Raw genomic sequence first — 21,849 nt, forward strand, 5'->3', positions numbered from 1 at the left:
TCTGCATATATATGAGTAAATCTTTTTCTGTCGTGTACAACTTATTCACTCTACAAAATATAGAGTATAGAGATCCTATCCTTGTAAATTATATATCAAATCAAAACAAGATCTAAAATATATCTTTGCCAATACTTTTTTGTTTTAATGACTAAATATTTATAATAATAATTTTGTTTTTTAATATAGTGATCGATAAGCTCGTTAAAAAACAAAAATATATCTTTGACTAAATTATTGTTATTACTTACATATTAATACTTATTGATAAACTATATTTATATATAAAAGTACTGCTGAGAATAAACAAAATTAGTAGAAAGGGAAGTTTTGGAGTTCATACACCCCTAAATATTCATTTGAATTATTTTACAATAAATTTAATGATTCTTTATTCATTTATTTAGTATGATATTTAATATAATATATTTATGTGAATTGCGAACAAGTTTCCAAAAACTCCCTCTTATAAGAGTCACTTGCACATCCATAAACAAAATCATAAAAAACTTAACGTCTAATTGTTTATTGGACAACTTAAAAGCCCTTTGGACTATTTTGCACTAAATTTAATGATTTATTTTAAATTATATATTCATTTTTAATTTTAATTCTAATTTTAATTTTAGTTCTAATTTTAATTTAATAATTTTCAATCTTATCTTATTATAAATAATTCAATGTCTCAATAGTTTTTCCAAAGCAATGGCTTAGGGAAAAAATAAATTTAGTTTTAAGATTTGATCCACTTATTGTTAGTTTCGTTTTTAGAAAGATTAAATAAATAATTTATAAATTGAAAAAAAATACAATTATATATTCATGTGAATTTTAAATAAAACTCAAAAACTCCTTCTGAGAAAAGAGTCACTATCTAGGTTCATAAACAAATCCATAAAAAATGTTAATGTTTAATATACAACAACATTCAACATTTTAAAATTAAAATTAAATAATTCCAAAATCAATATTTATCCTTCGATCAAAGATACTATATAATTATAGAAATAATCTATTCCATAATTTTACTTTTACTTTTCGGTTTACTTAAACTCGTAATTCCTAATTTAAATGATCTAATTATGAAAAGAATTATGACCACAATTACAACATGTTTCCAACCTTATTTAGATTCATACCGAATTATTATAGATTATAGATTTATTGTTTGTAAACATATTCACAAAATCTACATTTTAAACCATTAATTATGTGCATTTATGTTTAATAGCACTGATTCTAATAACCTCTTACATCGTCTAATCGAATACGAGTACACACTTTATCACAATTTCAGTTCTGCTCGCTCACCTCACCCAATCAACTAACCAAGATAAATGTTTCTCATATGGATATCTATGATTTAATAAAAGCATAAAAATGATAAGCGTTTGCCTAAATTGTTGTTGACATAACCAAATTTAATATTATTAAAAACTAAAATGTTTAACGCTATACCATATATGGGTGAGGCGACAACTACCCTCTGGTAAAATAATAAACCTCATACAAGCTCCAAACAGTCGTAGTGTTGGCAACGAGGCACGATTTTCGTTTTGAACATTAGACATTGATTGAATTCGGTTTTGGGTAACGTCAACTTCAACTTCAACTTCCAATTCAACGTCATGACTTGACTGCAGCAACCGAAATCTGCCATCAGTTTTCACGTTGATGAAAAGGAGCGGTGAATTTGCTTTGCCGCTGTTTCAACATGTTCCACCAGCTTTACTTGAGACAAGTAACGCCAATTTGGTTCCGTTAAAAAAATCAAAGCAAAAATAAACTAAACTTACAAATTTACATAAAATTTAGTAAATAAAGACGCACGCCTACAATTTATTTGGTTTCCACAATTGATACAGTTGCCATGCCAATCGTGGTTGTATGTTCCATTCATTGCACCAATGACCCCACAACCCGAATGTGACATTTCACTTGCACGATCCATTAAGTACAAAAAAAAAAATTAACCAACCGACGGCGTCGTTAAAATTTATTTTAACGCCAAAGTATTGCCAAATCTCGCGTAAAGCGCACGCGCGAACCTTTAAACAACTCCCACCGTTGGGTACGTCAAACCTGTCGAACAAATCTAGGGTGTGATGTAGAGCAGTATTTTATATGCACAGTGGACGACTATAAATTTAATTTTTTTTTAAAAAGAAAACTTTAAAAAAAGCAATTTAGTGTTTGTAAGGATGTTGCCAAACTTAATGAACAAATTGTTTATATGCATTTTTAAACAATTAAATTCACTTTTCTCGTTCAGTCAACGAAATACTGTACTTGGATACCCTGCAGCACTGTAGTATACTCCTTCGCTGGAGTCATATATATGGTCTTCACACTTCCGCTTTTCGTACGCAGTTTGGGGAACAGGTTCAACGAGTTCACTTTTGCATGTCTGTCCACTGTGCACATCCGTGATTTTGCTTTGTGTATAATTACATGGTTTTCGTTGATGCTCTCTGGCTTACACCGACCACTGGTCATATCAGTCAAATTAATCTCGAAATCATAAATTACAGACTCAAGCTTAATACATAATTTATCATAAATTATGAGTGAGCCTCCTTTGATTTCTTTAATTTAATTTGCAGAAGCGCATAATGACAGGCGTGGATGTGCGAAAAGAAACATTAAATTTAATCTCCCGGCTAAAATGAAATGTGTACCCAATTGCGGTTTACTTTGCTCCTTTTATGCCTCATATTTGTTTTGAATATTAATGTTTGCTCTAAACCAAGTTTAATGGAAAAATTAAGAAAAAAACCAAATACTCGTAAATAAAGTTTTTAAGGTTTCTCTTATTGCAGTTCATGGTTACTTTCCTTACGGGGCGCATAGTACATTACAATTGCAAAATTGATTTGTGGTTACTACACCGCATAGAAATGTAACCAATTGCTAGACTTCCAGAGGCCATAGGGTACATTTATGATATTATATATCCGCTTTGTAGGGCTTCAAATTATTATATTCTGTTTTATTACTATAGGAAATTGGCTTGGAAATTATTAGAAATTACTGATGCTGTCATAATTGTATTGATTCCAATAAAAGAATAATGACACTGAAGGCTTAAAAGTCCAATAGCATTTTTGGATATGCATTTGGCATAAAAACTATCCAGAATTTATAACTTAACGATGAATAAAATACACTATTTTAATTTTTTTTTTTGATAATCGATTAAGTTGCTAACAACTAGGTACCATAAAATTGGCTACAAATTTGAAACGTCAAAAAAAGACAGTAAATTCTCTGTCAAAGCTCCTCCCATTAACATCATGGAATCATAATTTATTTGAAGAGTTCAACTTTCACGATTTTCTTTGAAGACACAAGTGATATTCATTGAGTCTTGCAAACTCATTGCTAAGTGTATGAAATGCAAGAATGCAATACTTAAATTGCAATAGTGCAAGAATGCCTCTGGTGCAGAATTGCAACATAACAATTAAACAGCTGTTTTTGCAGCATACCACATCCATATGATAAGCAACAGTTGTCAAAACAGCTATTTTTTCCATTTTTTGTTTCGTTTCAAGCATATATACATGGGCTTAGGTATAGCAAGATTGCAAGCAATTGCAAAAAACTTTGTACGTGTATTTTGTTGCTGTTCATTGCAAGCTCGCGCAATCTGTGCATTTCGTGCTATTTGCAATGAATTTGTAAGACTGAATACAGGTATATCATTATGTAGCTTATTTTGCATATGGGAGAGCTATAAGCTCTCTCTTCTCTTTTCTTTCTTTCCTCTATTTATTTCTTATTTTCTCTCTTTCTTCATAAATATATATGTTACATATTTGATTTTTAGCGTACGTGTGAATGATAACACGTTATTGTGGATTGAAAAGCGAATACAATTTTATGATACATTAATTTTGTATGACGTTTGAACGCATGCTATCCAATATCTTCTTTTCATTATACTTTTGAGTGTTCTGCAATGTCACGAAGCCATTGTGGTATAAGAGATTTTGGTTAAAAACTCAACAAATATATCCAACTAAGCACTGTAGTCATATGACAGGATAAAGTTCGTATTTTTTCCGTTGCTGAAACTAAAATTACCATTGTTTCAAGTCAATTGGGGGTGTAAAGAAAAATTCATAGAACTTATAAAGATATTGTGGATTATTAGTTCAAACGTTTGCATAGTTGTAATGCATTTGAAGGAACCCACTTTCAAATAAAATAAATAACAAGAAATTTTCATTATTGGATGATTTTTGTGTGTTCATTTTGTAATTCCGGAAATTTTTTAATCGAAATATTTGTTTAAAATTTTTTATTGTAGTTGCTTGTATTAAAACCCAAATATTCCTAACGAAATTCACAGTGATGAGCAGTAAGTATTTGAGGATTACAAGTTGACTCGGCCGCAGACTCGGTCATTTCACGAATTGTAATCTCTTTTTCAATTGGGTCTGATATATAGTTAGTATATGCTAATTTTCCTAGTTAGTAATGGTAAACCAAAAATAAGCTACAGGTATACACTTTAAAAATATTAATTGTTTATTTTTACGAGGTGGGGCTAACCTATTTTGCGCAATTGAATTATTTTTCCTAAAACAAATCATAAAAATAACAATAAATTTTATTATTATTAGCTCTGTGTAAACATAAATTTAAAGTTAATTATTTATTTATCTTTCTTCACTCATTATATATGATTGCCAAAAAATTCAACTTATTTGTTTCGTGTTCAGTAGTGAAATTTTTCAATAGTCTTTAACTATCTGTTAATTATAATAGAATATGAAACTTTCTCTGAAAAATAGTACAATATGCGCCGTGATATACCATTACGCCTTTCTTTAAATATATATCTACATCTTGACTTGTCTTATCTTAACAAAATTTGGACTATAAAGAGACGGTGTTCCATAAATTATTGCAATATTTTACATTCCCAATTCTTACTAGTTATTTATAGAATTTTTCTGTATAATTTCAACACTATGAGGACTCAGTGCATGGAAAAACTGTGGTTTGAGTATTGATTCAACATTTTAAACTCAAATTTGTTTGTTATTGCTTGAAGTATTTATATATTTCTGTACTTACGAAAATCTGAAAATTTATTGTATATTATATGTTAACAAATTTATTGCAAATTTAAAATAAATAACAAAAATCTTTAATTTTTACAGATGTAACTCGAAGGCATCGTATCTGCCACGACAAAGTCTGGAAAAGTTAAACAATACAGATCCTGATCATGGCAGCTACAAATTGACTTTAACGTCTAATGAAGATTTAGTTGCCAATATTAAACCAACATATGACATACTCAATCACAATGGTAAAATAGCAAACAACAATTTGCCTGACGTGCTGCCATTGGGTGCTAAATTACAGCCACAGCCATCATCACCTACATCCGCAAATAACAATTCTCCATTACGTTATGGTTCCAATAATAACCTCGCATTATCAACTACTTCACCTACAATACAACAACAGCAGCAACATGCAGCCTCATGTTATTCAATATATCCACCAACACATCATCGATATTCTTCACCTGCTGTTAGTAACTACAATAATAACAATAGCAACGCAACAATACCAAGCTATGCCAGATCTCAATCATACGATGTCAATACAAATGCGACAAGTCCAAATAAGTTTATGTCACAGTCAACACTTGATCTTAAAAGAACACCCAACCTCGAAACAACATTAGAAGAGATACTGCCCGAATCCACAAATATTATACTTTCGCCAGCGCAGTCCGAGAATAACCTCAGCAGTCCTAAAATAAGTAATACATCTATTAAATCGTACAGCCCACGTACTAGCACTAAAGAATCTGAACATTTTGATATAAGCAATAATAGAGGAAATTTAGAAAATGTTAGTGAAGCAGAAGACGGCAGAATTTTCCGTGCAGAGTTGGTAAATACCACTTTATCAACATCGCCCTGTGGCACTTCCAATAAGATAGTGACACGTAAAGATTCATTGCGAGAAAATATAGAAAAAATAACACAACTACAATCGCAATTAATGTCCGCACATATGTCTGATAACAGTTTGTTGGGTAGCTACAGTGTTAAGACAACTACGCAAAATCCTACAAAAATTGCACTTATTGACAAACAAAACTCTTTAACTAAGGAAGTTGAACAAATAACTGAAATAAAAGAATTAAATAATGTATCATGTGCTCAGAGCAATGCTGATGAAAAAAGCACTTGCTTGACTGAAGCTGTTAACAATAATGGAAATATTAAACAAAGTGATATGACCGCGCCCTTACTACCCTTAACTCAACCACCGGTCATCGAATATGATCAAAATGAGGACTTACAAAATGTTGCTACAAATATGACGCAAGATACCGTAGCTGCTGCACAGATTTCACAAATGGACTCCAGTACAGATGGACTCAAATTAATGCAACGCAGTGAAATCGTGCTACGTGTGAACCCCAGTACTACAGAAGCTGCTTCACAAACTGATGATCTACCAGACTCAGACATGGGACGTCTCACAACTTTAGCACACACAAAGGAAGATACTGCAACACACACCACACTCCAGCCAAGACAGCGTCATCCTATCGAAATCGATTGTGAAAACTTATCCAAAGAGTTGGCAAACCTTCTACAACCCAATGATAAATTGATAGAAGTACTAATGCCGCAATCATCAAAATTACCTACTGACTATGTGGGTAATTTGTACAATCCAAATGTAGCACTTAGGCCCACAAAACGTAATGTGGGCACCTCAACTTTAATGCGTATGAAAACACGTGATTCCCAGGAGACAAGCGAAAAGCAGAATATCGTCACATTAGAATTGCAGTTTGCTGAACTGGAAGTGACATTAGCGAATAGTAGCGAAAACGACAGTTGTGATCTGATGAAGAATAAAGTGGTACGTATTAAAAACTATAAACAAAGCGTTTATATACAATGTATATATATCACTTCTTATATATTAATGAAAACTAATGCAACGTATTTCAATTTTAGAATGAACTTATATGTCATCTTAAACGAAAAATCCGTATACTCTCTAATGAGCAGACTACCATTAGTGAAGAATCAGCCATTAATGATGAACTTGGCAGCAGCCTGATCAGCAAAGTTGCTGATAAAGTGCGTCCAATCGAATCCACCAAATTTCGTACATATATCGATGATGTGGGACACATAACAAGTCTATTGCTTTCTTTATCGGAACGTTTGGCCAGAATAGAAAACAATTTACTTTCAACAACTGAAGAATGCACTGAAAAGGTATAATTAACTCGCTCCAGCTTTTTGTATAATTATAAAAATTAATCTTTTCTCTTTTAGAAAATATTGGAAAGCAAACGAGAACGTTTACTTGAACAGTTGACGGAAGCGAAGCGCCTCAGAGAGGATATTCAACGACGTGGTACCAGTGTGATGGGCATGTTAGAAAAGAATCTAAGTGTCGATGAATATGCCGATTTTGATTACTTCATCAATATGAAGGCTAAACTTATTGCGGATGCACGTGATATAGCCGACAAAATTAAATTTGGTGAAGAACAAATGACAGCACTTACTGAAATGCTCATACAAAGTGACTGTTAAGATGTGCATATAATGTAAAACTACTAAACAAACTTAAGATTAATATATTATTAGTGCCTTGACACTTTGATGAAATTTCCACCATATGCTATAGTTTGTTTTGATTTTCCAAACTTTCAATGTGCTAAGTTGAAAGTTGTGCATGAGAATCAGTTTTAAATTAAATTTTAATGGAGGAACGGATAAATGACTCCAGTTAATGATTTTCCTACATAACTCTATATATATAAATGTTAGATATTATTTCAATTATGTGAATATGAAATTATCATGAATAATTGTGTTTTATTTTAGAAAAAAAAATATTTATTTTAAAGTCTAAAAAATATTTTAATTAAGTGAGGACAATTTAGAATGATCACAGATTAACGATTGATTCATTGTCTGTTAAACCTCTTAAGTGTGCTTAAAAATTTTATAAGAATAAAATTTATTATTTGTGATTTAAAATAAACAATTTTTAGTTATACACTTCAAAATAAATATTTTTATACGACTATGCATTCGCTATCTATGCCAGAGAATGCATACAAATGATACACATATAGAATTTAAATATTATTATAATTTATAATTAAAGATACTCGTAACATGAATTCTGTTGTCACAGTATCACTCATAACTATTGTAAAATTATTAAACAAATTAATAAGAAATTATTTACTTTAAACAATTTTAAGTATTTCTGTATTGTATGTTTAAATAAAGTTTTAAGATAAATACAAATAAAGCTTATAAACACATTAAATGTATATGAAATCGTATTTTTATTATAAGAAAGGCTTTTGCGCACAAATTATAACTTAATTTAATCAATAAAATAAAATCAAAACTAAAATATTAGATATATGTTGTGATATAAATAAAAATAAAAAATTAGATATATGAAGAGAAAATATTTTGCTATTAAGATAGATTAGACACAAAGCAAAGTATGCTTATGGATTCTACTGGAATCATATGAGGAATATTCACTCTTGCAAAGTCATTGCAAGAAGCATGAAATTCAAGAATGCGAGAACACTTCTGTTGCAGAATTGCAGCATCAAAATGAAACAGCTGTTTTTGCAGCATACCACATCCATTTGAGAAGCAACAGTTGTCAAAACAGCTATTTTTTTCCTTTTTTTTATTGCGTTACAAGCATATATACATGGCTTTAGGTATAGCAAGATTACGAGCCGTTACAAGAAACTTTGTCGATGTATTTTTGAATTTTGAAGTTATCAGCTGGTACATGAGGTAGTTGACGGCCTATACGCTAACCTATCTACCTACTTAATTAGATGAGATATAATAATAAATCAGCGGCTTTTCTTATTAGACAAGAATTGTTTAACTTTAGAAATATAGTTTTTACATAATGAGGATTTTAATGACACGTGCATTCCGTAAAACGATGCGAAATCGATTTTGCAGGCATGCCGACATAACAACGGAATTTAGTGAAGTCAGCTATTTGGAGCTAGTTTATACTATATGCCGACAAACTTCTCGAAATATCAAGGTTTTAAGTTGTGAGCTTGATTAATTTAACAAGAACTACATAAGCTATCTAACTAGAAAGAACTAAAAACAACAAATATTGACATAATGGATGCATAGCATTGTGAAAACAGTTGTTACAAATTATTGTCTCTGCTAACCACCATTGTGGGCAGGAACGTCCAGAATGTTACGTGTTCTTCATGCACACATCGGTATATTGCGCTGATGAAAACCGTTGTGGACATGTGGACAGGTCAAGGATATTCAATTGATGATTCATCAAAAAAGAATTTATGTTCTTTATAAGGCATAGAAATCAAAATGAAAGGAAACTAAAAGTTAACAATGTAGAAATAAAATGGGAATATAATGTAAAATACTTAGGTCTAACTTTTAACAGAAGATTGACTAGAGAATATAAAGGTAAAAAAACTGGCTTATAATATTACTCTGAATACTCTGAAACCATTAATACAAGGAAAATTAAGTGTCAACAATTAAATTCTTCTTTATACGCAAGAATATTAGGTTTAAACTTATTATTAGCTGCCTTTCTTATGGCAAGACCGCCCCATCCATCATCATAAATTAACTTTAAATTTATTAAATTCTCTAAAAAGTAACTCGCGTTTCATCAGGCAAAGAAGAAGACATATCTTACTTAATATATGGATACTAATCGTTCAACTCATAGTTTATTGCTGTGCCATTGCACGCCAGTTCATAGGTTTCGCAGTAATCATGATAATTACTGTGATCTGATTACGTCGAAAAGTAAAACATGTGCTATCACGGTTTTAATTTCATATGTGAAGAGTGTAATTACTCCTTAATTGTCAGTTAAAGATCTTATATTAGTATCATAAATATTTTGTAATTTTTATTTTATTGAGTTATATCTTATATATAAAATTAACATTGTCAAAATGTTAGTTACCGTACTCCTCCGAAACGGCTTTACCGATTTTTACCAAATTTTATATGCGTATTCAGTAGGTCTGAGAATCGGCTACTATCTATTTTTCATACCGCTAAAGTGATTAGGGTGTCCCTATCCAGCAAAAATATCTTTATTGCTTTAACAAAAAATTTTTTATTTTTTTGACATAAATTTTGTTTATATTTTTGAAAAAGAAAAATTTTTTTCTTAATATTTTATGTAACTACGCCAACAAGTACATCGAGCATTTACATCCACTTCGTTTCTTCGTCTTCGCCTTGCATGGCAGATGGAAAATGTACTAAAAATTTTTCTAAAGATTTCACTAATGATACTATAACAAATACCGACGGATATCCAATATATCGTCGAAGAAATCCCGATAATGGGGGACAATGGCGGGTGGTGCCGTATTCGCCTCTGCTAAGCAAGACATACAATGCTCATATAAATGTTGAGTTTTGCAGTTCTGTGAAGAGCATCAAATATATAAGTATGTCCATAAAGGCAGTGATATGGCTGTGTTTAGAGTAGAAAATACTAATGTAAATGCTCCTCCAATGAACAAAAACGGTGAAATTACGCTCTACCAAATTGGTCGGTACATCAGCTCCAATGAAGCTGCTTGGCGTATCTTCGGTTTTCTAATTCATGAACGGGATCCAGCAGCTGTTCAGTTAGCCGTCCATCTTGAAAACGGTCACCGTGTATTTTTCACGAACGAGACAGTGATTGATCGTGGTACAAATCCACCTAAAACTACACTCACTGCATTTTTTGAATTGTGTAATAGTACGGATGATTTTGGTGCCTTTGCAAGAACATTACTCTATTCACAAGTACCACGCTATTTCACATGGGCTCAAACAAAAAAATGGATGCCCCGCAAGCAAGTTTCACCAGTTGATGCATGTCTCAATTTATTTAAATCGAACGCTTATTGACAGTCAATCCAAGACAATTTAAATTTGAAGATACAACAGTTGTTGCCAGGGAACTTGGTATCATACAAATCTATTGATTTTAAATTAATAATTTAATAAATAAACTATAATAACTTAAAAATAATATTGTTAATATTGAAATATTGTATTGTTTGGCGTTTGTTATTTTTATTTTCCTTTTCGTTCATAGCGCTCCATGCCTTTTTCATGCATATACCACATACTTACACACTTATAATAAGTAAGTTACTTTTTGTCTACACTAGAATTTATCTAGAAACTAGAAATAATTTATAAGGCAAAACAACGTTTGTCGGGTTATCTAGTATCTTATATATATTCCATATTTCAGTACTAGTCAGTACTGTATACTAGTCGCATACTAGTCATTAAATTTACCAAACAATCGCAGACTAGACGGATTCCAAAAAAACTGCAGTGGTCAGGGTACTAACAACACCTTAAAGATTTTTAATCTTCTTCTAGCCAATAATAGAGACTGACACATAAGATGGAGTACAGTTCCCTTTTCACCCGTAGAGCCGTAGGGTAGATCTGTAGAGTAGATCCAATCTCAGTACGCAATAAGCTGTTAGTACCAATACCATAATGTTGAGCAGGTTACACTTATTGCACCAGTTTGAACCACGCCAATTTTGAGATCACCCACAAGTTTTCTTTTTCCCAAGTTTGTTTCAGTTTACTCAGAGATTCTCATTTAATTGTCAACTTGGCCGTTGCAAGTTGTATACTAATATCCGAGATATACACCCCTATTCTCATTGAAATGGAAATGGCAGTTTTTTCTCTTTTCTCAATTTCCTTTTTCTGAATGAAATGGGAGTGGGAGGTTTTTTTCCTTTTGTTATTTCCTTTATTCTGAATAAAATGGGAATGAGAGTATTTTTCCTATTTCCTACTAAATTATTCACAAGCAAGCTGTGTTGGAAAAGAGTTAAAAAAGAGTTAAAAAGAGTTTATTTGAATATGTAAGTATCCAATAATGATCAGTTTCTCGAATATATTTAAATTTTAAATATTTATTTTCAACAAATTAAACTGTTAACTATCGGAGGAGCAAAAGATACATAAGTTATATATGGAGAAGTTAAAGTTACTGGAAATAGAGGAACTCAAACTTCAGTTAAAACATTACTAATTTCAATATTGTTACATTCATATAGAAAATATATTATGTACTTTGTTTTATTAAATTATGAACATATTTAAAAAATAATTAAAATGAATGTTTATAATTTTTTACGTTTATAGTATTAGTTCCGATATTGCCTCAGATAAATAATATGATGATGTTTCAGACAAAATGTCTTCTTCATCAGTACTGCGGTAGTCGAAATCACAAGATGTTATGTTGGCTTTGTAAAGAAGGTTTATATTGTACAAAGTACAAAATCGGGAGTTTGTATTCTTGGTGCAGCCCGCTAGCACCAAATATGAATTTAGTTAACAAAGTTAATGACTTAAGCATGACTTAAGTCAGTGTTAAAACTTAAGTTGCTACTGTGAAATCGGCTCTAAAACTTGCCATATGAAAATGAATAAAGCCTCGATTTATAATCCATTAAAATTTTACGAAATGTAAATTGAATTTATATAATAAACTTTATTTAATAAATTATAATTTAACGTCAGTTATAATGGTAGTGACTATTTTACTTAATAGAAACTATTGTACTTTGTTAGAGAGGTTTTGAGAAGTAATGCACTACAACATAAATTTTTTTTATATTATATAATTAATTGAATTTTTGGCCAAAAACCTATCATCAGTGGTCTTGAAATTAAGAGGGTCACTATTGGCAAAACTGATTGTTATAAGGTGTCATCAGACGTATGCATACAAAAGTTTGACATTACTAAACATAACCTACAATAGAGTTTTTGTCAAAATAGCGCTATTTGTGTTACTCGTATTTACAGTGATTTATAAATTGAGTTTTCGCGAAAAAATGGAATTAATGCGAGAAAATTTTTGTGCGATGATTTATTACGAATACGTCTTTTGACGTGGATTATCAGGACAAGAGTGCATCGATCAATTTACTTTCACATCTAGCGATGAAGCACCATCCTTTGACGAAATTCGTTAAGATCGACCAAAATCAGTTCTTGTGCCAGAAAACATTGATGCTATGCAAAAAATGCAAGGTCGTCATGCGAGATAATGTTAGATTGGGGGAATCCTATGCATTATTCAACCAACGTATATAAAATAATATGCAATCATTTAGTCGTAAGAATGGTTTGCTCTTGTTGGATTCCACATCATTTAACAAAATCTCAAAAGGTGCTCGTGTCGATTGGTGCACACAAATGCTCAAAAGAATACAATGGCGGTGCTTCAAAAGTCGTGCGAGTATATAAAATTGTAACACGTGACGAAGCATGTATATATGCATATGAACCGAAATGTAAACAGCAGTCATATCAAGATAAACCAAATCCAACAAAATTTGTTCGCGCTCGAAGCACTTCGAAACAAATGATAGCTTGTTTTTTCGGGAAACTTGATCATGTGGCAACAACACCAACTATATCATTACAGGAACGCAAAATAATTAGTTCCAAATGGCATACAACCATTTGTTTTCCAGAAGTCTTCAGTAAAATGCGAAAAATAAACAAGAGCCGGCTAATCATTCAACCTTTCTAGCAAGACAATGCGATTACTTACACATCTCGCCTAACAACCGATTATTTGAACATTCAAAAAATCGACTTGATGGGTCATCCGCCGTACAGTCCTGATTCTTCTTTATTCCCGAACGTGAAGAATAAATTGTGCGGACAACGATTTTTGTCGGAGAAAGAAGCAGAAGCCGTTGTTGCATTTAAAAACCATGTTTTGAAGGTGTCTGAAGAAGATTGAAAAAAATGCTTCGACAAATGGTTCGAACGCAGACAAAAGTGTATTAATTATAAAGGAGAATATTTCGAGAAACAATACAACAATTTTCAACGACAAGTTAGTATGTTTTCATTATTAGGCTCAAAATATAAATAGTGACCCTTGTACTTCTTAAATTTAATTATTGGTTAGCAATTTTTTGAGACTATAAGTACCCTGCCAAATTTTAAATTCAAAGTCGTCAGTAGAGTGGAATATGCAGTTTTGCTACAACTAATTGGTATATTGCTGTTTTCAGTAAATATCAAGGTAACGATATAATTCTAGTTGATCTTTTGAAAGATAATTGTCGTTTTTTAGAAATCATTAACATGTTTGCATATATAAATTCAAATTATATGCTTTTTTTAAAAAAAGGAAGTAAGCAAATATTTTTTTTTACAGACTTACCTTTAAGCAAAATGGCGGCTTGTGCGAATTTGACCACAAAATATCAATTAGATATTTATCAATAAAATATCAAATAAAATATTGTGTATGCATATCAAAATAATATATTATTTCAAAATATTTTTTAAGCTATAAAGCGTTTATCACATTATTTATTACACATTTATTTACTATTACTATGGCATTTTATCGCAAAAAAATACCTTTGAACGTATTTTTTTTGAAAACATTCTCATAATAAATTTTTAATTTTGTTAAGCACATTTCACTTTTTCAAAGATATTAAACATTCACATAATAAGCGCAAACTTCATTTCACTATTTGGTTAACCCTTATCAGAATTCTATAGCGTATTTTAAATTTAAAAATTTCCAACAAAGTTACTTTGCACTGAAATCAGTTAAGTCAAAACTAAATTTGACAGCAAATCTAGCTGTCACATTTTTTCATTACACGGAGTTTCACATAACGGACAAGGAGAAACACAAAAAGAAAAGGATGGAAAAAAAAATATAAGCGACTGATGTAATGAAACTGTAATTTATTTTCTTTTTTTTATAGATTTACTTATAATTTATTATAATTAATCTAAAACAAACATTGTATAGAAAATGGCAGTTATTTTTAAATAGAATGTTTTGCGACAGAGTGCGCTACTAATGATTTCACTTGAAAAACAGAATGTCAAAAGTAGGATAGAATAAAAAACGTAAATATAAAAAAAAGAAAATGTAAAAAACAATCTTGTTTTGTTTCTTTTCAATTTTTGCCTCTTGTGTTATACGTCTTTCGAAAATATTTTATTCCCAATTGAGTATTTAAACAAAACTGACTAAATTTTTTCTTTGCTATGTTTAAAAATATATGTCGTTGCAGCAATAATTTAATACGTAAATCAAGCACAGCAGCAAATCCTCCAAAGCACATCCCATTGACAATAAATACAAAAAATTCGAGTTGTTTAAAAACAACAACAACACAAAAAGAAAAAGGTTTATCGTTACAAGCAACAAATCATTCATATTTTACGTAAGTATTTTAAGTGTAATGACACTAATTCGATTTTAACATTTTTTTATTGGTAGAACAAGTTTGATACGCAGTATGTCTACTGAAGCAGTCTCAGCAGCACCCAAACATACAAATCGGTTGGCTAAAGAGAAATCTCCGTATCTTTTACAACATGCCCATAACCCAGTAGATTGGTATCCTTGGGGTGAAGAGGCTATAGAACGTGCACGTGCAGAGAAAAAGTTGATATTTTTGTCTGTTGGTTATTCAACTTGCCACTGGTGTCATGTTATGGAGCGTGAATCTTTTGAAAACGAAGATGTTGCTAAAATTCTCAATTCTAATTTTATAAGCATTAAAGTGGATCGTGAAGAACGTCCTGATATTGACAAAATTTATATGCAATTTGTTTTAATGATTAATGGACATGGTGGTTGGCCTATGTCTGTGTGGTTAACACCAGACCTAGCTCCATTAGCTGCAGGCACTTATTTTCCTCCAGTTAATCAGTAAGTAATTTATTTTCTACCTTGGTACAACACATTAATAAGAAAATTTATTGTAGTCGAGGTGTACCTTCCTTTTCAAATGTACTGAAAACAATACTTTCAAGATGGGAATCAAACGAGCAGCAACTTAACTCAACTGGCAAAGAAATTATAGCAACACTTAGAAAGCAACTGACAGAAAAACAAAGCGAACAAGTTTTTGAGCCCAATAGCGCAGATCACGTTCTAAAAGAAGCATTGAATATATTCAAACAACGCTATGATCGACATTATGGCGGTTTTGGTTCTCGTCCCAAATTTCCAGAAGTATCACGACTTAACTTTCTCTTTCACGCTTATATTGTAACAAAGGACACTGATGTCCTGGATATGGTATTACAAACTCTCTACCATATCGGTGATGGCGGCATACATGATCATGTTTTTGGTGGATTTGCACGATATTCCGTAGATAGTGAGTGGCATGTGCCACACTTTGAGAAAATGTTGTACGATCAAGGGCAATTGATGGCGTCTTATGCAAACGCATATAAGTTAACCCGTGATGAATATTTTTTACGACGCGCTGATGATACATTTCGTTATCTTATAAAAGATCTAAGACATCCACTAGGTGGGTTTTTTGCTGGAGAAGATGCTGATTCTTTGCCAACTTTCAACGATGCAGTAAAAGTAGAAGGCGCATTTTATGCTTGGACATTTGATGAAGTGAAGGAAGCAGTTATGGCTAATGAAAAATTATATGGGAATTTTGATGCAAACCGCGCATTTGAAATATATTCCTTTCATTATTCTATGCTTCCCGCTGGTAATGTACAACCATCAAGTGATCCTCAAGGACACTTAAAAGGCAAAAATATACTTATTGTAAAAGATTCTGAAAAGGATACTTGCAAGAAGTTTGAAATAACTGTCGAACAATTGCAACTCATTTTGAATACAACAAATGATATCTTACATGAAATACGTGATAAAAGACCTCGGCCACATCTTGATACTAAAATCATAACCGCTTGGAATGGCTTGGTTTTATCTGGCTTAGCTAAATTGTCAAATTGTGGTAGTTCAAAACGTGAAGAATATATGAATGCAGCTAAAAAACTTGTCGATTTTATAAAAACGAATCTTTTTGATGCTAAGCACAAGAAACTATTCCGCTCCTGTTACGGAATAGATGTCAATAATGAAAAGCTCAATATAGAAGAGTAAGTATAAATTTTATATTATAAATTATATTAATAAATGTTGAAGGTAACTATTAATTTTATAATATTCTAAACCATGTTAAACCATTCTTGGTATGAGATCTGATTGTAACTTGATGAGAAACTTGTAACTTCAGCGGTTGACGCTTAGTGGTTGTAGCCAAGTAGTGAGTGATCCTTAAACTATAATTTTTTAAGTTGAAGCTAGACGTTCTTATAAACTCTTATAAGTATAAATTTCTTATGACTGAATTCAAAGTTATCAATTCTAATAAAGTTCCAATAAATAGTGACAATACCAACAGTTTCCCGCTGGTTATAACAACTATAATAAAGTAAAAATGTTTATCGCTAAAAGTTTTGAATAGGAAATATCTATAAATACATAGCAGTGTTCAACATCTGATTTCTCATTGACATATGCGACTGATAAAAATAGTAGAAATAATTTTTAAAAAGGATTTTTGACTTTATTAAAGAATAGAAATTATTTAAAATGATAAAACTCGGTAGAGTCTCACCTTTTAAGAAGATTTTTGGCTTAATTGAAGATTAGAAATGGTTTTAAATCCCACCAGATTCAGCGGTAAAATGAGAATAAGCCTACACGGATCATTATAATAATTTAACCTAATCGGACATTAATAAATGAAATGTACTACAGATCCTTTAATGCACAAGGCCGCCACTCTAACCTTGACCTTCTATAGATTCTGATTCAAATTCAGAAATTGATTAGAATTGATTAGAACCATTGTTAAGAATTACTCGTCAATTGTCAGACACAATCGGTTTCCTACTTAACTGTAGTTTTCTTGTGGAAGAGTTACCATGCCTTTATTATATACGAGTATATAATTATATATATGCATGTATATATATATATACGAGTATATAATTATATATATGCATGTATATATATATAGAATATATATAGATTATCTTCTTCTTCTATATATATAAAAGAAAAATGTGTTATTGTTACACCACTTATAACTCAAGAACGGCTGAACCGATTTAGCTGAAAATTGGCAGGGAGGTAGTTTAAGGCCAGGAGAAGGACATAGGCTGAACCGATTTAGCTGAAAATTGGCAGGGAGGTAGTTTAAGGCCAGGAGAAGGACATAGGATACCCGTTTATCCCGTTCACGACAAAGTAGGTTTTGAAATTATCAAATTTTTGATATAAGAAAATATTTTATTAAAATTTAACAGATAGAAATATAACTTAGTTAATGTGTTTTTAAAAGTTGTATTAGATCAATATAAGTTTGTGTTGCAATAAATATCGTTTTTAATCAATAAAACTACCTGGTTGTTGCAAACTCAACAAAATAAATAATTAACAATTATAATGTATGGTATGGTTGAAAATTTGAGTTTTTAGTTTTTTAATAATGCCGCGACCAAGACGATCGAATCTTTCCCGACAAAGCCGTAATGCAAGAAGAATACGAAATACTGCAAATTTAAGGACTGAAGGTCGAGCGAACAACAGAGGTCAACAAATAGATAATTTGCGATGTGTACTAAAATACACAAATAAATTATGAATGATTAATGTAGGTATTTTTTTTTTTTTGTATTTTTTCCAATTAAAAAAAAACTGCTTATTTATTGCCTTTAAGGCGGAACAGAGTTCGCCGGGTCATCTACTAGTTGTTGATAAACATTTACTACCTATTCACAAAAAAACTATTTTATTGAAAACAGTTGCAGAATAACATAGCAACAGGTATTGTGAAGCACAATCAGTCCAGTTTTATCTCAGTTTTAACAAAAATTTTTTCAAATCAAAATTATTGGATTTAAATTAGTTCCCATCAAACACAAGAATATGTGGCTTCTATCAAAAACGAAGAAATGTTTATTATAAAATCTTTCTAATCACACAATTGGTTATATATAATCCTTAAAAATCCTTTTTAAGGATTAGATATTTATAAAGGAAAATCTGGAAAAGGAAAATCTGGAAAATGTTTGTAAATTTGTTTCTATAATTGAAAGTATATTCCTCAAGTAGATTAAGCTTTTGATTATCAGCAAAATAATTTTTTCAGTTTAAACCAAAACTATCAGATCACCCAAATCCCAACAGACCAAATAGAAATATTTTATTCTGCTGACCAATCTGACGCAATCTACACAAATTTTCCCCGTAAATACTCAATTGAATATTATCCCAATCGGAAATTCAGACCAATTACTCTATTTATTATCTTTGTAACAATGGCACAGAAATGATTACTTCACAAAATATTAGTAAATCTTCTTACTTCCACTAATAACAAAAAGAATTTTTGAAGCACTCATATGAAGGTATAAGGATTTACTGTATATAGTGAATTTATGGACTTATATTATATTAATGAACTCTATAAACTCTATTAAGATTATAATAGTTCTATATTTAAATATGACCTATATCTAATATTTGGAATACAAAGGTGTGTATAAAGGAAATGCGAAAAAAAATACTAGACTACACATATTTCTTGATGAAGGTATTCCATTCAAAGAAAAATTTTGTATGCTCAAAAAAAATGCTAGCTCGTTTATTTTTAATTAAATTACTCAAATAATAATATGAACTTAGATTGTAACTTAGTTGCAATGACCTGTAATCATTATAATCCAAATAGTGTAAGTATCCAAACGCATCACGGTGATCTGTTATATTAATCGTTGAGGAACAAATATTTTTAAAGTACAGGTCTTACACTGAGCTAACCGCACAGTCTTGATATTCTTCTTATGATACATCAAGCAACTTATTTTAGTTCATGTTTTAGTAAAAAAGAAAAGATAAGAAAAAGAATCGCAGAGAACTGATTGAAGTCAAATAGATAACACAGAGTACGTTGTCTATTATTCCCAAGCATTTGCAAGTGCAAGTTGGGTTATGATGTCTTAAGCATGATTGGTATACATAATTGAGACTAAGATGCTTAGATTAAGGTAGTTTATCTCTATTGCGGAATTGCGCAAAATGATTAACTGACTAACTTTCTTTGTTATTTCCTGACCTACATTGAAGACAAAAAAACTTAAAGAATAAGCGACAAAATCTAAAGAATTTATAGCACTTTATCAAATGTGAACAATCAAACTGGAACCATTTTCAAGCCAAATATAACTATATATAACTATCAAACTAGTATATAGATAAAAATATGCATTTATATAAACTGTGGTATCACAGTGTATCCAACTATCGGATTTAGACTACCTTTAAATTGATTGAATCTTTAATTTATAAATACAAATCAATATTGTTTTTATTTCAAGTACTATAATTGTTTAGATCTTATTAATTGTTCTTAATTCAATTTACAGAATGGAGAATATTTATGGCTTCCTAGACGATTATGCTTTTCTAATTAAAGGACTTCTAGATTATTATAAATCCTCTTTGGACATAAACGCTTTACAATGGGCAATAGAGCTACAAGATATACAGGATACTTTATTTTGGGATGATAACCATGGTGGCTATTTCTATTCAGAAGCTGAATCACCCAACGTAGTCGTAAGACTTAAAGAAGGTTTGTACATAAACAATTTTGTGTATCATTAATATAACCTTGTTTTCATATGATACAGATCACGATGGCGCAGAACCATGTGGAAATAGTGTTTCCGCACGCAATCTTATTTTACTCTCACACTACTTCGATAAAGACACCTATCAAAAACGTGCTGCAAAATTATTTGATTTCTTTGCAGATGTTAAGCCATTTGGCTATACACTTCCAGAAATGACATCAGCTTTGTTCTTACATGAATTTGGTTTGGATTTGGTTGCTGTTGTTGGACCAGATTCAGAAACTACTAAGCGTTTTGTAGAAATTTGCCGTAAATTTTATATACCAGGTATGATAATACTACATGTCGATCCGCAGCATCCAGATGATTCCTACAATGAACGTGTCCAAAACAAATTCAAAATGATCAATGGTAAGCCAACAGTGTACATATGTCACGACAGGGTTTGCCGCATGCCAGTTACAGATCCAGCAGTGCTTGAAGAAAATCTCAAAGAGAATTTTTTTAGAGTAGAACTCTAAATAATTTAATTTTTAAAAATTTTCAAAAAAAAAATATATTTAACAAATAATTAAAGACAAATTAATTTGCTTTAAAAACTATAAGTTAGCAATATTACAATGACATTATTATTATTAAATTACCGCAATATATTTAGACTCGTTTAATACAATTATAATCGTAGTACTAGTCTCGAAAGCTGTTGAATATTTTTTAATGCAACAAAAATGTTATTTATAATGTTTAAATATAATTAACTTAAAATAATTATATATAATCAAAGGATTGTATGGTTGGAAACTGGGTGAGATTTGCGAAGCGAATCAAAGTTATGTGAATGTTTTTATTTTGATATTGTTTTATATTTTAAAAATTATTGATATCGACATCAATTATTTACATGGTAGAAGATAAATCCATGATATTGTTTTACATTATATTATTGAAAGCATATATGCAATTTTTATATGCAGATATATGATTCTCTTCATAACTCTCGATGTACTTTAGGAAAATTGTATTTTTTGATGTTTTTTTAATATGATTAAATTTTTAAAAGCTCATATATTGTTCTCATATAAGTATATAAATTATATAAAAATATATGAATGTATTATTTTTTTAACAAATATATTTGTTATACTCTCTGAAGGTGGTAAACGTTAAGTGACAAATGGTTGTATTGACATATAAATTTAATAAATAAACGCTTTCTCCTTCTACAGACTATTTGTTTATGTATATAATCCAAGAGCGGTAAGTATTTACAAACTAACTTAGAATACATGGC

The 21,849-nt window shown here is 30.7% G+C and overlaps 3 protein-coding genes across 6 annotated transcripts in view; all 3 read left to right on the top strand.

The window, feature by feature from the left end:
- Nucleotides 1-8,027, top strand: part of LOC119674924 (protein Shroom-like) — an 11,175-nt gene extending 3,148 nt beyond the window's left edge. The window contains exons 2-4 of the mRNA XM_038086083.1: nt 5,172-6,906; nt 7,005-7,271; nt 7,332-8,027. Coding sequence (XP_037942011.1) covers nt 5,172-6,906; nt 7,005-7,271; nt 7,332-7,595 — 2,266 coding nt within the window. The 3' untranslated portion in view covers nt 7,596-8,027. The remainder of the gene's footprint in view (nt 1-5,171; nt 6,907-7,004; nt 7,272-7,331) is intronic.
- Nucleotides 8,028-13,227: 5,200 nt separating this feature from the next.
- LOC119674925 lies at nt 13,228-13,641 on the top strand. The gene has a single exon (XM_038086084.1). The coding sequence runs from the start codon at nt 13,228-13,230 to the stop codon at nt 13,639-13,641; it is 414 nt and encodes a 137-aa protein (XP_037942012.1).
- A 1,441-nt stretch (nt 13,642-15,082) lies between these two features.
- LOC119679796 (spermatogenesis-associated protein 20-like) lies at nt 15,083-21,553 on the top strand. Of its 4 annotated transcripts, none has more exons than XM_038092341.1 (6): nt 15,083-15,101; nt 15,164-15,316; nt 15,370-15,807; nt 15,864-17,012; nt 20,349-20,557; nt 20,616-21,553. In XM_038092341.1, exons 3-6 carry the CDS (start codon nt 15,392-15,394, stop codon nt 21,077-21,079), a joined length of 2,238 nt encoding a protein of 745 aa, XP_037948269.1. In that variant the 5' UTR covers nt 15,083-15,101; nt 15,164-15,316; nt 15,370-15,391; the 3' UTR covers nt 21,080-21,553. The 4 variants fall into 4 exon arrangements, with proteins under 4 accessions (XP_037948269.1, XP_037948268.1, XP_037948265.1 ...); XM_038092340.1 differs by having other exon boundaries at nt 15,373-15,807; XM_038092337.1 differs by lacking the exon at nt 15,083-15,101 and having other exon boundaries at nt 15,109-15,316.
- The last annotated feature ends 296 nt before the right edge of the window (nt 21,554-21,849 follow it).

This window comes from Teleopsis dalmanni, chromosome 2 (genome assembly GCF_002237135.1).
Source record: "Teleopsis dalmanni isolate 2A chromosome 2, ASM223713v2, whole genome shotgun sequence".
Taxonomy (NCBI): Eukaryota; Metazoa; Arthropoda; class Insecta; order Diptera; family Diopsidae; genus Teleopsis; species Teleopsis dalmanni.